The 13751-nt window shown below is 40.6% G+C and overlaps 1 protein-coding gene across 3 annotated transcripts in view; it reads right to left on the bottom strand.

The window, feature by feature from the left end:
• Positions 1-13751, bottom strand: part of PTCH1 (patched 1) — a 114362-nt gene that overhangs the window by 34682 nt on the left and 65929 nt on the right. For all 3 annotated transcript variants that reach the window (XR_015732730.1, XM_034410087.3, XM_034410089.3), the window contains exons 7-12: positions 11900-12021; positions 9982-10129; positions 8361-8492; positions 7654-7809; positions 5948-6046; positions 4132-4257 (exon numbers count right to left, since the gene is read on the bottom strand). Coding sequence is in view for 2 of the 3 variants with exons in the window: in XM_034410087.3 (XP_034265978.1) it covers positions 4132-4257; positions 5948-6046; positions 7654-7809; positions 8361-8492; positions 9982-10129; positions 11900-12021 (783 nt within the window). In the remaining variant the exon portion in view is untranslated. The remainder of the gene's footprint in view (positions 1-4131; positions 4258-5947; positions 6047-7653; positions 7810-8360; positions 8493-9981; positions 10130-11899; positions 12022-13751) is intronic.

Here is a 13751-nt window from a genome sequence, read left to right as displayed (position 1 = left end):
AGGTTGGAATCGGCTATCAATAGCCTTTCTGCTGGAGTATTATCTTTGGGGTGGAAATCACAATTTTAACTATAAAATAGGGAAACTAATGTATGTGCAGAGATACACACACATAGGTAGAAAGAGAAAGGAAAAATAAGAGCAGGGTGCACGTGATAGCATTTTGCCAAGATATTGGTTATGATCCAGAATGTCAAATCCACATAAGCTCGGCTTTATATTATCAGTTCATGCAAGAAAAACAATTTTGTTAGCTCATGGGTATCTGTCTATATAAGTCATAGAAAACAGATATGGGTTATGAAACTAAATGCATTTTTAATCAAGAATTACAAGGTTATCCACAGCACCACGGAATTAATCTAATCCTAGAAAGGAGAAAGCCCCAATGGAAGGCCTTCTCTCTCTCCACCCCCGCTTTTATGTCATAAATGCCAAATCAGAGCCTGTTCATCTGATTATAATTAAATTTGGTGTCAGTTGTCACTTATATGCAGTAGAGAGATACGGAAGAAAAGTATGCATAGAAAGTTATGAGAGCACACATTTGTTTTCCCAGCCTATCCTACTTATACAAATATGAGGAGAACCAGAAGAGAAGAGTGGGTTAGGTGAGCAATATCCCTCTGACAAGAGCAGAGTAAAATATGAGCTGCCATTTATAGTAAGTAACTAGACAACCTGGACCCCTTGGGTCATCGTTTCAGAGATGTTTTATTTATTTATTCTTGTATTTATCTATCTTAATTTATATATTTATTTATTTATTATTCATATTTCTATGCCGCCCAACTCTCCGAGGACTCTGGGCAGCCCATAGCTGCCCATCTGATCAACAAGCAACTCTCTGCCACTTACAGGTTAAAACCGTTAAATACCCCAAATCATTATAATTATAATTATTAATTACAACATCAAAAAACTATAAAAACTATAAAAAACCCTGAGCTAATGTAAAAAGTAGATGAAGGGGTGTTAACAACAGCAGAGCCACTAACTAGCTCACCTGTCCCCTGGAGTATCCAGGCCTGCAGTCACAACCAAGTCTTGAACGACCTTCAGAAGCTCAAAAGAGATGAGGATAACCTGACCTCAGGGGGGAGAACATTCCATAATGAGGGTGCCACCACAGAGAAAGCCAGCTATCAAGGGCCTGCTAAAGTTAGCTTCCTAGATGACAGAATCTATAACATCTGCTGGATCTAATAGGATGAGGAGATGAAATTAGGGAGAGATGATGCCAAAAATAACCTAGTCCCATGCCATAAAGGCTTTAAATATTAACACCACCAGTTGGAATTGGACTGGAAAAAAGCTGATAACCAATGCAACTTGCGAAGAAATACACATAACTGCTCTCACCACTGCATTTTGTACGAGGTGAAGTTTCAAAATATTCTTCAACAGCAGCCCCATGCAAAATTCATTGCAGTAGCCAACAGGGAGGTGATATTCTGACCTAGGCTTTCTGATACAGTAAAAGCACACAATGAGTCCCCAAAACCCTCTTTTTATTTCAACAGCTGTGAATTCGGCTCATTCAGAGCCTGTTCATTCTCAATCTGTTCATTCACAGATGAGCCCCAAATAGTTGTAAAGAGTCCGACAGAAGTCTGCCACAGTTCTTCGGGAAAGGCTGATAAACACCCACGTTCATCTCCCTTGACACACTGCCAAGACCTAACTGGCAATTAACTTTGCTAGGCCACACAGAACACAGAGTCAACACGGAGCTGCAGTATTGAAACCAGCCAGCAGAAACAACAGTTGCTTCCTGCAAAGACCCATGTGCCTTTGCTCCTCCTTTATGTCTTATGGGAGGGGCCAATCATCTCCAAGCCCTACTCCCGAGTCGTCCCTTTTGTTTTAACTGTTCTTGCCTTCTGGCACTCTGCGCATGCGCGCACTGGGAACAGGCTCCCCGTTCCTCTGCCTCGCTAATGTCTGATTCTGGAGGCTCCGGAGTCCGCACATAACTCCCAGATGGCCCTGGCCCCATCTCTGCCTCTGATGCAGAGGGATCTGCATTGGGGTTGGGGATTGGGATTGGGATTCATTGGAGTGAGCTTGTCTACTCTAATTTTGTGCTTTTTTTGTTGTTGTTCGTTGCGAAGTCGTGTCCGACCCATCGCGATCCCATGGACAACGTTCCTCCAGGTCTCCCTGTCCTCTACCATCCTCTGGAGTCCATTTAAGCTCACGCCTACTGCTTCAGTGACTCCATCCAGCCACCTCGTTCACTGTCATCCCCTTCTTCTTTTGCCCTCAATCTTTCCCAGCATTAGGCTCTTCTCCAGTGAGTCTCCTAACTAGTCTGTCTATATAATGTAGAAAAACATATTTCCTTCTGAGGTAGTCTTTTCCCTGTTAGATAGCTTGAAGAAGCAGAAAGTCATTTCAAAGGTTAAGTCAAAATCTTGTTTCCTTAATTCAAGGAATTTGGATTTGCAACTACTGATTTGTATCCTACTCACTAGATCAAAGGAAAGAAATGGGCTTTATTCCACATAAGCTACATCGTTTTCTACCCTTTCAAATATTTGAGTGGGGATCCTTTGATATAAATAAAAATATTGAAAAATATGTACACATATTCTTTATGTCTTTAATATGTAAGTAATGCTATTCAATTTGTTTTTAAATTGTAAAATATTGCTGAGGCCTTCAGAGAGGAAGGCTGGAGGCTTTGACATTCTCTTCATAGAAATCCTCTTCACAACATCATTCCCAGTCCTGAGTTGGGGTATTAGCTTAGTATTTGCTTTTGCCACTTATCTTTGCAGGTGGTCTCATCTGATGCATACCCCTAATCCTCTCACACCCTGTGCTGCTCGTCCCATGATTAATATCTCAAAATACAAAAATAACCTCTACTCTGCCACCTTCTGGCCATGTAGTATAATGGCATGGTGATTAGAGGATCTGGCCCTACTTTCCATCCTATGGCAGATGTAGCAATCTCACCGGGTAAACAAAATAAAATTTTATTTTAAAAAAGAAAATGCAAAATGTTAAAAAAAAAACTTTTTTTTTTTAAATTTTAAAAAGCAAACATTTCAATGTGAGAGAACTGGTCACATACTGGTTTATCAATCAGTAAAAGCAGAATTAGGAAGATTTAAAAGAAAATATAATGGTTTTTATAGACCACTGATGGCAATCTGCCATAAGTGCAATATTCACTACCAAAATCACTGAGAAGATAGCAGAGAGTTTTCAAATTATTATTAGAGACCACAAGAAATTCTAAATATAATTTCTATCTTTATGAACACAGCTTGAGATTTGATTGAAAACTCAGGTTAAACATTCCATTTTGCAGTTGGTATAGAGACATAAAAAAACCTGAGATTTAGCACAACTCAGCATACAGAAATAAATAACCTTGCACAAATTTCACGCCATTTCTACTCCATGTATCAGGGTTTTTTTTCGAGAATTAGTAAATTTTTCACATTTTAAAGCAGATTCAAAAATCACATGAGAAGATAACTGCAGTTTCAAGTCAACCATACTCATGAAAAGAAGCACATCTAAAATTAAGCATGTCCTGTAATAGCTTTCACCAACTGATGCCCTCCAAAAATGTGGACTAGAGCAGGGGTGAAATCCAGCAGGTTCTGACAGGTTCTGGAGAATCGGTAGCGGAAATTTTGAGTAGTTCGAAGAACCGACAAATACCACCTCTGGCTGGTCCCAGAGTGGGGTGAGAATGGGGATTTTGCAATATCATTTCCCCAGGAGTGGGGAGGGAATGGGGATTTTGCAGTATCCTTCCCCTGCCACACCCACCAAGTCACATCATGCCCACAGAACCAGTAGTAAAAAAAATTGAATTTCACTGCTGGACTAGTCATTATTGTCTCTGGTGAGACTAGGGGAAGCTGCTTTGATTTATATGCTTCTGACAGGAATATCAGTGCAGACCCTGTTGTCAACATATCACTTTGTTCCCTGCAGAACCATTCTCTAATTGGGAATTTGTGCACCTCATCCAATTCAAACGCTATGCTCTTGGCCAGGTTTCTTCACCAGCCCTCCCCAGTTGTGTTGTATGTGAAGAACTTCATCTCTGGACTGTATTGACAAATAATAAATTAAATGACATTTAATTTCACTTGAAGATCTTACTTGGAGTGAAAATGCCCGTAGAGCTGGAATGGGAATTAAGGCAGCCATGAAGAATGCAGTAACATTGCTAATAGATGTAAGGGCCACACTTGCACCTGTGCGTTTCAGACATTCCCCTGTTCTATCCTGAAACATAATAGATATATATGGAATTAATTTGCAATTACATAGTACATAATCTATAAAATTACAGTGTAATAGAGAAATAGATGTTGAACATAATTTACAGCCTGCTCTAATCAAAGATGCTGGAGGGTTCAAAGAAAATCAAAACAAATATAGCAAAAATAACCATAAGAACATCACACTTTAAGGCCAAAATTAGCTATTTAGCAGCAACCTTGTATACCACAAGTTTGACAGAAGAGAACTAGCCATTTTTAATGATTAGTGGAAGGTCTTTTGTTTTGGAGGGGGGATTGTTGTTTTTTTGAGTGGGTGGGTGGGTGGGCGGGCGGCAGTCATATAATTTTTATGTCATAAACTGTTTTATAAAATTTCAATTCCACAGGAGTCATGGGTCTCAGATTTTGGACACATTCTGTAAATCAGTCAATTGGAAGTATCTTGGTTTAAATTTCTTTTTATTAGATTTTTATTCTCACCTTTATTACTTTATAAGTAACTCAAGGCAGGGAACATACATAATGCTCCATCCTCTTCCTATTTTCCTCACAACTACAATCATGTGAGGTGGATTGGGCTGAGAAAGAATGGCTGGCCCAGTTGTTTTGCCCAGTTAAAGGTTATGGAAATGCTATTATATTTAATAATATATGCTTTTGCATCAGATTCAACTGTACATAGAAATGGAAAACTAAATGGAAAGTTACTACAAACAACTTTCTTCTTAATTTCCAAAATAGACTATAGAAGAAATAGCCTGATTGCAGAATGCAAAATAGAATATCAGTTCTCAAAAAACTTGGGAGAATGATTGAGATTTCAATTCAATTTATCCAAATAACCTTTTTGAAGAATAACAACTACTTTGGCAAATAATCACAAACTGACAACAAATATAATCTGTAATCAGCATTTCATTTCTCTAAAATAACATACTAATCATATTTCCAGATTCTTCTGTGGGGGGAGGCGTTAATCTTCTATATATATAAAAATGGCTGTGTGTGTGTGTGTATGTTCCAGCATAACTCTGGAACGCCTCGATCAATTTCAATTAAACTTGGTACACAGATGACTTAGTCTCTAGAAAAAAATACACCCCTAACACCCCTCGGGGTGAATATAGCAGCCGTGCAGCCCAGCTGATCGGTCCCAGCGGCCTTCCGCAGCGGTCAAGCGCCACCTACTGGCCATTCCGGACAGCGAGGACTGTTGTTGCCAGATGGGTGGCGGCCCATGGCGGCCAGCCATGTGCAGCCCCAATGCCGCCGGGCACCAGATAGTGGTTACCGGTGGGGGTGGGCAGGGGGTGGGGCCCAAAGACTTATAGTGATTTTGTGTATGATTTTACTTTATAATGTACATATACTTTTAAAAGCCTGCAAAGATTGGGATACATAAATACCCGGACAATGCCGAGTTATCAGCTAGTCAAATATATATATGTCTCTGCTGATAATGCCAATTAAGTTACTGATTTTTGTCAAAAAGGTTGAGTTAATTGGGAAAACTATTTGACAGTTTCCAGTCATTTATACTGCTATTAGTTTACTCTGCATAGTTCCAAAATAAATAAACTGGTGCAACATAAGAAATTATTTATGTTGTCAGCTGCTAATTGAAAAACTAAAGTATAGATTTAATGAGCTTGCTGAATGCTTAAAGCAATGTAAGAAATATCTTAATTTACCTCAAATGGAATTCTCTTATTCTGCCCAGTTTCACTAAATGCATGTGCCAAAAGAAAGACATCATCTACCCCAACTCCAAGAGCAAGAAAGGGTAAAACCTGCATAAAAGGAGACAGTCAGCAACAACTATTTTATAACCAAAGAACAAGTTAATGAAGTAAGACAAAGAAGTGCAATCTTACACTTGACTTTAGGCATAAGCAGAAATCTTGAGGTTATTGCAGTTAGGAGGTCACAATTCTTTATGCACATAATTATTTACACCATTGAGTGTTTCTCTTCAGATACTGATCTTCATCATATTGTTAGGCCCAGTAGAAAGTAACAGGTTTTTGTGTGGATTCATGAGAACCAAAAGCTATTTTTACAATCCAGTTAAATGAGTCACTTGCTTTGAGCAACTAATATTGGATGCTATGTATTGCAGTATCTCTTTTTCCCTCATTTTAGTTTGCTGTCTTCAGAAACTGAAAGCTTTATTTTAGCAGCTCAAGAAGAAGCTTTGTTTGCCATCTAATTACATAAAGGCTAAAACTCAACATGTCTCCTTTGTAGTTAAAAGGATGAAACAACTGACCACTTGATCAACGGCTGCAGCAAAATTTCACAAACCGACTACAAGCAGCATTATGACTGAGTTGCTAAAATTATTCCTGGAGACTTTGCCAGGGGTTTGGATTTGAATGTAGTAAAAATACTGAAACCTTCATATTGAAAAGGTTTTGGGAAATGAGCAGAATTAAGATATTACTGAAGTTTAAGAGCCAAACAGGCAGGCATCTTGTTCATAACATGCCTGATGTATAAGAGTTATTGAAAAGGAGAAAGTCAGCTTCATTGATGTAGCTATTCTGGATAATGCTAGGATTGAGGAAAAACAATTGGAAAAAAATTCAAAATACCAGGATTTGCAGATTGCAGCTGAATCTTATGGAAAAAGAAATCTGTTGTTATACCAATTGTGATTGGAGCCCTCACAGCAATAACTAAAGCACTGGAATATCTGGAAATATTCAAATTATCAGTCCCAAACACCCTATTTTTACAAAAAAGAAAAAACAATCGTCTACCCACCTGGCTTAACGCAACCTACATTCTTAGACATTATCTTAATAATTTGTAGGTCCTTCGTTAGGACTTTAATTATTAAGCTTATTATTAATCTAATAGTCTTAGACTATGAATCTGTCGATTACCCACACATTATAATAATTTCCTGGAGAGAAGATTTTAGCCAATTGTGTCACGGTATGCATTTTCACAGCACATATGTTTGCACACCCTGCCTTTGGAAACAGGGCTTATTCAAGGACAATTTGAATTTCCTGGGTCACTGAAAATTTCAGCGCAGGTCTTGAATATTCAGCCTTTCCCCTCTTTATTCTGCAGTTAACAACGAGTGCCTTTCAAAAATTTCAGTGCAAATTATAAAGCCCTTTTTGTCCCTGTTTTCCTCTGACATGCCATGCCAAAAGCTGCAATTTTGTTGTGTGTGTGAAATGTAAATATACATCCCATAGAACCATATGCCATATTCAGAAGTCTTCTGGGCTTAAATAACCACAGCTATGACTGGTTTTAGGTAAACATATTAATTCAAACTTCTGAGGGTTGTTCTCTTAAAATCATCCTCCTCCCCCATGAATACACAGCCCTCAATAGGAGACACCGCAGTGCATCAACTTGCAAATGGTTCGTTTAATACCTGAGTTGTGGCAGCGTTAAAGGAAATCCCAATCAAGGAACACAGTCCCAATCCGGCAGCTACCGAGAGAGCAACCAACAAGACTCCTGCCAGACCCACAGCACCCTGGGATTTAGCACAGTCCCACCTCAGCATGGTTAAGCAGGCGTAGGCAAGCTGTAAGGAGAACAAAAGAATATTTTTTTCCTCCAAATGAGGCCTGACATCAGAGAAAGCCAGTTTTATGTTTCCTTTTCCTGACCAAAATTTTCAACAACAAAATATAATTTTAATGGAACACAGATATTGGAAGGCACCGCTCAGCAGTGAGATAGAGCAATGGCTTTGCTTGTCTGATCCTGTCATTAAGTCTGAATCCCACCTCCACACATCTCAAACAAACATCTCTTCGGCTCTGTAACCATTTAAGAGGAAACCACAAAGAACAACCCCGTGGCCCCATCCCAAGCCAACTTTGTGCTCACGCTAATGAGCCACAGATCTTCCATGGATCAGAGACATAAGTGAGCAAGTGGCATAAAAATGCAGATTTTAAGGCTGTTAAAAACATTGTAAGGATGATTTGTATGACATCTTAGCATAAAAGACTCATGTAGTGGTATATCATGAATTACAGATTTCTCCAGCCTGGTCTCCTTTCCAGATCTGGATGGCATGAGCTTGAAGAAAACTGAGGAAGAATAAAATGAATATTAAACCTAATTTACCATTAATAGATAGCCGCTAGCAACTCGGATGACGCTGACGTCAGAAAATGACTTTAGGATGTCCTCCAGAGTTGTTGTCGTAAAGGAAAGCACCTTCTGAGTAGAGTTTTGTGCAAGACTTTGATGAGCAACCTATGAAAACAAGATGGGAGTTGTAATTACAGAAAGGAAGTCACCACAATATACAGGTAGTCCTCAATTTACAACAGTTCATTTAGTGACCGTTCAAAGTTACAACAACACTGAAAAAACTGACTTATGACCATTTTTCACACTTACGACCATTGCAGCATCCCCACAGTCCCATGATCAAAATTCAGATGCTGGGCAATTGACTCATATTTATGACGGTTGCAGTGTCCCAAGGTCATGTGATCCCATTTTGCGACCTTTTGGCAAGCAAAGTCAATGGGGAATCCAGATTCACTTGATAACCATGTTACTAACTCAACAAATGCCATGATTTGCTTAACAACTGTGGCAAGAAAAGTTGTAAAATGGGGCAATCTGATTTAACAAATATTTCACTTAGCAACATAAATTTTGGGCTCAATTGTGGTAACTCGAGGACTACCTATATTTCTGGAGCAAATTTCTACTGAGCACTAACTTTTTAGTTGTCGCTCTCTCTTTGTCTGTTGCCCTCCCTTCTCACTCACACACAGGCGCTCTCATCTACAAACACTACAGTTGCATCCTTGACCCTTTGTTAATATAATTGCCATACTCAATGCGGAGCCGCAGCAGGCTGCTACAGATCAAATAAGAAGGTACACCTTGAAAGGGAGGAAAACGGCCATTTATTTTAAATAGTGAAACTGAAGAAGGCTCACAGCTCACTCGGCCCCTCCTGCACCCTTTTCTGCATTCCATCCAGAAGCCTACAACTGATTTGTTGTTATACCCAATCTAAAAACAACAAATTCTTAAGAGTAGCCCTCTCTTTTTTCATTGGCTGGACACTTCAAAGAGGTCACAAGCAGCTCAGCAAAGGTCAATGCCTGGGAAACAAAGGCCAGATAATGTCACATGACCTCACCAAGGGGACTGCAGCTGTGAACAGATTTTGTGGCGGGCTAATGTTTTCCAGACACCTTTGCTGAGGGGAGAAAAAAAAAAAAGAATCATCCTAACCAAATGCTCACTTTTTCTCCTTAAGCTTTGGCAGCCCCAGAGTCAGATCAGCAACTCAAGACAATGAATTTTAAAAGCCACACATTCTAACAAAAAGACATTTCTCTTTCATTTTACCAACCAACCAACCTGCATTGTTTCCTTCAAACCTTGCTGGCAGATTTTTTTAATGTATTTTTTTCTTCTTTTTTTTTTAAAAAAAGTTCTTAATCAGTCAGTCCTAAGCAGAATCTCCCAGAAATGTTGGATTTCCACTTGCCTCTTTTCTAGCCAGCATACCGGCTGGGAATGACAGGGGTTGAGTTCCAACACATAGTAGTATCTCCAGTCTCTAGCTTAGAGAGAAGACTGACTATAATGGAAGAGTATACCGATCCTAACAAGATTCACTACCTCAAGGGACATTTCCGAGGGACTGCAACAACAAGACCTAGTAGGGTTTACAATGAAAGAAAGAAACCGTTCTCCAATTAAACGTCCATTTTACCTCAACATACATCCTCTGCCATGCTTCCAGGATTGCAGCTGCCTTGTCCTCATTCCAGTTGATGTGCGAAACGTAGTCGTAACCCTTGAAGTGCTCATACATTTGCTTTGGAGTCATTAGCTGAAACATGGTCTGTAAAGCCTGAGCACTGCAAGACAGAATTGTGGACTTAGAAGGAGAAAGGGACAACCAAAAAAACCCTCTCCCTTATGGGCAGCAGAAGGCCAGAGTGATTAATGGTTGAACTGAGCAGAAAGCCATTTTTTTCATTTTTTTTTTTCATAATTGCTCTACACATTCTATTTGACTAAGAACCATTTATGGTGTTTAAAATGAAAGGAAAAATCTAAATTATAAACTGGGGGTTTCCAAGCTTGGCAACTTTAAGACTTGTGGACATTCAACTCCCAGAATTCTCCAGTTTCTGGGAGTTGAAGTCCACAGGTCTTAAAGTTGTCAAAGTCAGACATTCCCATTTTAAAACCTCTATCTTCTTATATCTGGATAAATAAAGCTGATCCTATCTTAAGGAAATATAAGACTGATGTCGAGACATTGGAATATAGAAAGTCTATGAGCTACCACCCAGTTTCTCTATTAAAGGGCTGATCTGATTCAGTATTCTTATGTCCAATCTCTCTGTATAAATTAAATAAGGCGCCATTCACAAAGTAGCAGACCCTATAGAGGAGTCACACCTTTCAAGGAGATGGTTTGGTTGGCAAGCAATCTGAAAAAAATGGAAGACTTAAAGTGAACTTTTCCCCCCTCATGAAGCATAAAAAATACACAAATTAACACAGTTGCAGTAAATGAGATCCTTCCATATGCAACAGGATCCAACAGAAGTTTCTATCACTGAATAGATTCTCATCTTCGGTCCAGAAGGGGGAGATGGGTGATCCTTTGTAATTGCATGTGATGGGGACACTGGGGAGAGGTAACAAAGTCATCTCCATCCTATTCCAGAGACCAAAATCTCCAATGAATCAAATAATCATTAGTCACCAAAAGATAACCCTACGCTACATAGGTGTCATGGCCTCTTAATGTACATATAGAAAAAGAATAAAACTACTAGAGCTCAAATGGGAGATACACTTTGTTTCAAACTATTGCTCTCTGATTTAAATCATATGCTGCATGTTCTTTTTTTTCTTGGCATTATATGTACTTAGGAGGTCTTTAATTTTAATATTTTTACTGAACATTATTCCCATTATCTCATAAACAAAAATTCATTTTGTAGGTATAATAAATAATAATATTCTCACTGAGAGTCAATTTGGTATAGTATTATTGTTATCCTTCAGACGGGGACATTGTTTGATGTGTGGTGTTTTTTTCTTTCGAGAGCGGGCATTGAAATTTCACTGTAATGTGTGCCATTGTGTATGCTGAAAAATGACAATATAGGTTGTCTTATCTAACTAAGGCATCAGGCTAAAAACTAGGAGACTGTGAGTTCTAATCCTGCCTTAGGCACAAAGCCAGCTGGGTGACCTTTGGCCAGTCAGTTTCTCTCATAGGAAAGAGGCCATGGCAAACTACATCTGAAAAACCTTGCCAAGAAAACTGCAGGGACTTGTCCAGGCAGTCTCCAAGAACTGGATATGACTGAATGGAAGAAAAAAATATCTCACATTACTGACAGTAAGGTTTTCTGTCAAAAGAAAACAGTAACTGGATTTACATTTCACATTAAGCCATGGTTTGTTTAAAGCAAGATCTGTTGACTAAGAACAGTTGACTAGGTTCAAATATAGCACTAAGTTATAAGCCATGACATAGGGAGACAAATAGCTAGGTTGACACAAGAGTCTAAGCCAAGACCATCCAAACCATAGTGCAGCCTAGAGAATGTGCAGACCCAAACCAGGATGTCCCAGGCAAGAATTACTGGATTAGGAGTGCTTACCTGACAAGTTTCCCAGTATCATTTTTAACAGTGCCACCAATAATCAGTTCTTCTTGCCAATGCATGTATTTTTTTGACAGCCCATAGCATCCACCGCTTAAAGCAAGAGCGACATCAAGAGGCTGAAAATATTTTAAAAAAATAAAAGAAGGTGTTACAGAATCAAAGACAGGAAAGTTCACATTTTTGGAGGATCACTGATACCACTTTGCATACCCCTAAAGGTAAGTGTTCTAATATGCATAAATCCTGCAAATCCTGCTCTGGTTGCAAACTTTGAATGGGGTGGGGAGAGAGCAAGAATGTTCTTTATGGAAGTATTTTCATGCTACCAGGATTGATTTTGGCAGATGTAGTTTTGGCTTTTCTCTCAAGTTGGTAGCTGTACATTTTTATCTTTTTCCAGGTGGTTTTACCTCTAAGTAGAGAGAAGTAGCTGCCTTAGGTAGTAGATTTTGGTTGTCATGAAAAGCTAGCAAAGGCTGATTTAGTCTGCTCTAGTACTGTTATTGCTAAGGATGCAGCATTTGAGGGATTGTCTGATTCATGTGGCAAAACAACATGATTATTTTTGGTAACTGCAGTCTGTATGAAAGGAAGCCATTTATTTTTCTAGCTTAGGCAGCAAATAAACTTCAGCTGCCCCGTGTTGTCCCTAGAAAATTTATTAAGCAAGAACAACAACAACAATAATAAAAGCAGAGAATCAAGAGAGAAAAAAGGAAACTTCACTCCAGCAACACAGTAAAATCTTTAGAGAAGTCACTCATACCCTGTCTACTTCCTCTCTACCAGGGGGTAGGGGGATAACCCACTTAGGGGAGGATCGGACCGGGCCAGGATGTGCGGCGGGGGGTGGGGGGGATCCGGGGGTAACAGGGGGGTCAAGCTTGTCCAGACTGTGTTTCCATCATTGGTACTGTGAGTGGGAGGGGTAGATATGGCGGGAGTAGGGGGCCATATCATGTTAAGGGAGCACGCACCCGCTGTCTTCAAGCGGTAGGGCATTCCGGCCCCCATAGCTCCACTCGTTTTCCAGGTTGCACAGACCCTCAGGGCCCGGGCCTTCGACTGATGTTATGCAACGCCAGGTCTGTAGTAAATAAAGCCCTCCTCATTTGTGATCTTATTCAGGAGGGGGGAGCGGACCTGGCGGGTATTACGGAGACCTGGTTGGGCCCGGAGGGAGGGGTCCCTCTGGTAGAAATGTGCCCACCAGGCTTCCACGCATTCCATCAGCCGAGGCCTCAGGGGAGGGGAGGGGGAGTAGCGGTTATTATTAGTGAAGGCCTCAGACAGCCGGTTGTGAGTCCCTCCTTGTGAAGTGGGGTCATGGGGTTCAGATGGGCTTGTTGATCACGTACCTGGCTCCCTGCCACGTGGCTGCAGCCCTGCCCGAGATACTCAATGTTATCGCCGCGGTGGCGGTTGATACCCCCAGACTTATGGTCATGGGGGATTTCAACCTGCCGTCCGCGGTGAGGCATCTGAGGTGGCTCGGGAGTTCATGGCTTCCATGACGGCCATGGACCTGACCCAGCTAATTCATGGCCCTATGCACAGGGGGGGAAACACACTGGACCTGGTTTTTGTCTCTGGACAGTGGTTGAGTGATCTTGAGATAGGGGACATAGTCATTGAGCCCTTGTCATGGTCGGATCACTCTCTCCTTCGCCTTGACCTTTGAACTGCGGTACCCCACCGCAGGGAGGCGGAACCGGTAAGATGGTACCGCCCCAGGCACCTGATGGAACCTGATAGGTTCCAAAGGGAGCTTGGGCCAATCCCCGAGGATCTTGCACACACCTCGACTGGAGACCTAGTGGCCGCTTGGGATAGAGCGGCCGCTGGA

Source organism: Pantherophis guttatus, chromosome 2 (genome assembly GCF_059756535.1).
Source record: "Pantherophis guttatus breed Tessera chromosome 2, ASM5975653v1, whole genome shotgun sequence".
NCBI classification, from domain to species: domain Eukaryota; kingdom Metazoa; phylum Chordata; class Lepidosauria; order Squamata; family Colubridae; genus Pantherophis; species Pantherophis guttatus.
This window is presented reverse-complemented; position numbering and strand designations above follow the sequence as displayed.